At 68.5% G+C, this 631-nt stretch overlaps 1 protein-coding gene across 1 annotated transcript in view; it reads right to left on the reverse strand.

Annotated features, from left to right (window-relative positions):
• KCNT1 (potassium channel, sodium activated subfamily T, member 1) overlaps positions 1-631 on the reverse strand; it is a 43,966-nt gene that overhangs the window by 21,802 nt on the left and 21,533 nt on the right. The window contains exons 20-21 of the mRNA XM_014529664.1: positions 432-604; positions 110-181 (exon numbers count right to left, since the gene is read on the reverse strand). Of these exons, the coding sequence (XP_014385150.1) occupies positions 110-181; positions 432-604 (245 nt within the window). The remainder of the gene's footprint in view (positions 1-109; positions 182-431; positions 605-631) is intronic.

Below are 631 nucleotides of genomic sequence, written 5' to 3' on the forward strand. Positions count from 1 at the left end.
AGCAGGAGGGGAGGGGGCGGGGTCTGGGAGCAGGAGGGGAAGGGGAGGGGTCCTGAGAGGGAGGAGGAGGGCGGGTCCTGCTCGTGGAGGTGCTGAGCCGGGGCCTTACTTGTCCACGGAGCCCTCCATGTAGTAGACCATGGGGAAGCAGCAGATGGCCTCCAGGAAGTGGTGGTCGGGCCTGGGGGGACAGCAGGTCCTGCGGGTGCCGTCCTGGGGAGCAGGACCGGGCAGGGCAGGGGTTCCTGGGGGCCTGGGGGCCTTTAGAGGCCAGTGGGCTGTTCATTTCTCTTAGGGGAACCGAGGCCTGGGGGGACTTGCCAGGCCAGGCAACCAGCTGGACCGGGCTCTGGGCCGCCCGGCTTCTGGGGGTTCCTGGGGCTCACGGCTGCGCCAGCCCTCCTGCCTGGCCGGCGCCCTCGGGGGCCCACCTGTTGTCCAGCAGCAGCACGATGGGGTTGAGCTCCTTGCGGGACCGGTAGTAGGCCCGCAGCGGCACGATGAAGTTGTACAGCCCGTTCCCCGCCGTCTCCGCCGAGACGATGATCAGCTTGTTCTTGAAGCCGTAGGCCTTGGCGTCTTCATAGCTGTTGTGCTTGCAGCCCTGCGGGGAGGGGGACCACGCTGACGC

This window comes from Myotis brandtii, unplaced genomic scaffold, assembly GCF_000412655.1.
Source record: "Myotis brandtii unplaced genomic scaffold, ASM41265v1 scaffold691, whole genome shotgun sequence".
Taxonomy (NCBI): domain Eukaryota; kingdom Metazoa; phylum Chordata; class Mammalia; order Chiroptera; family Vespertilionidae; genus Myotis; species Myotis brandtii.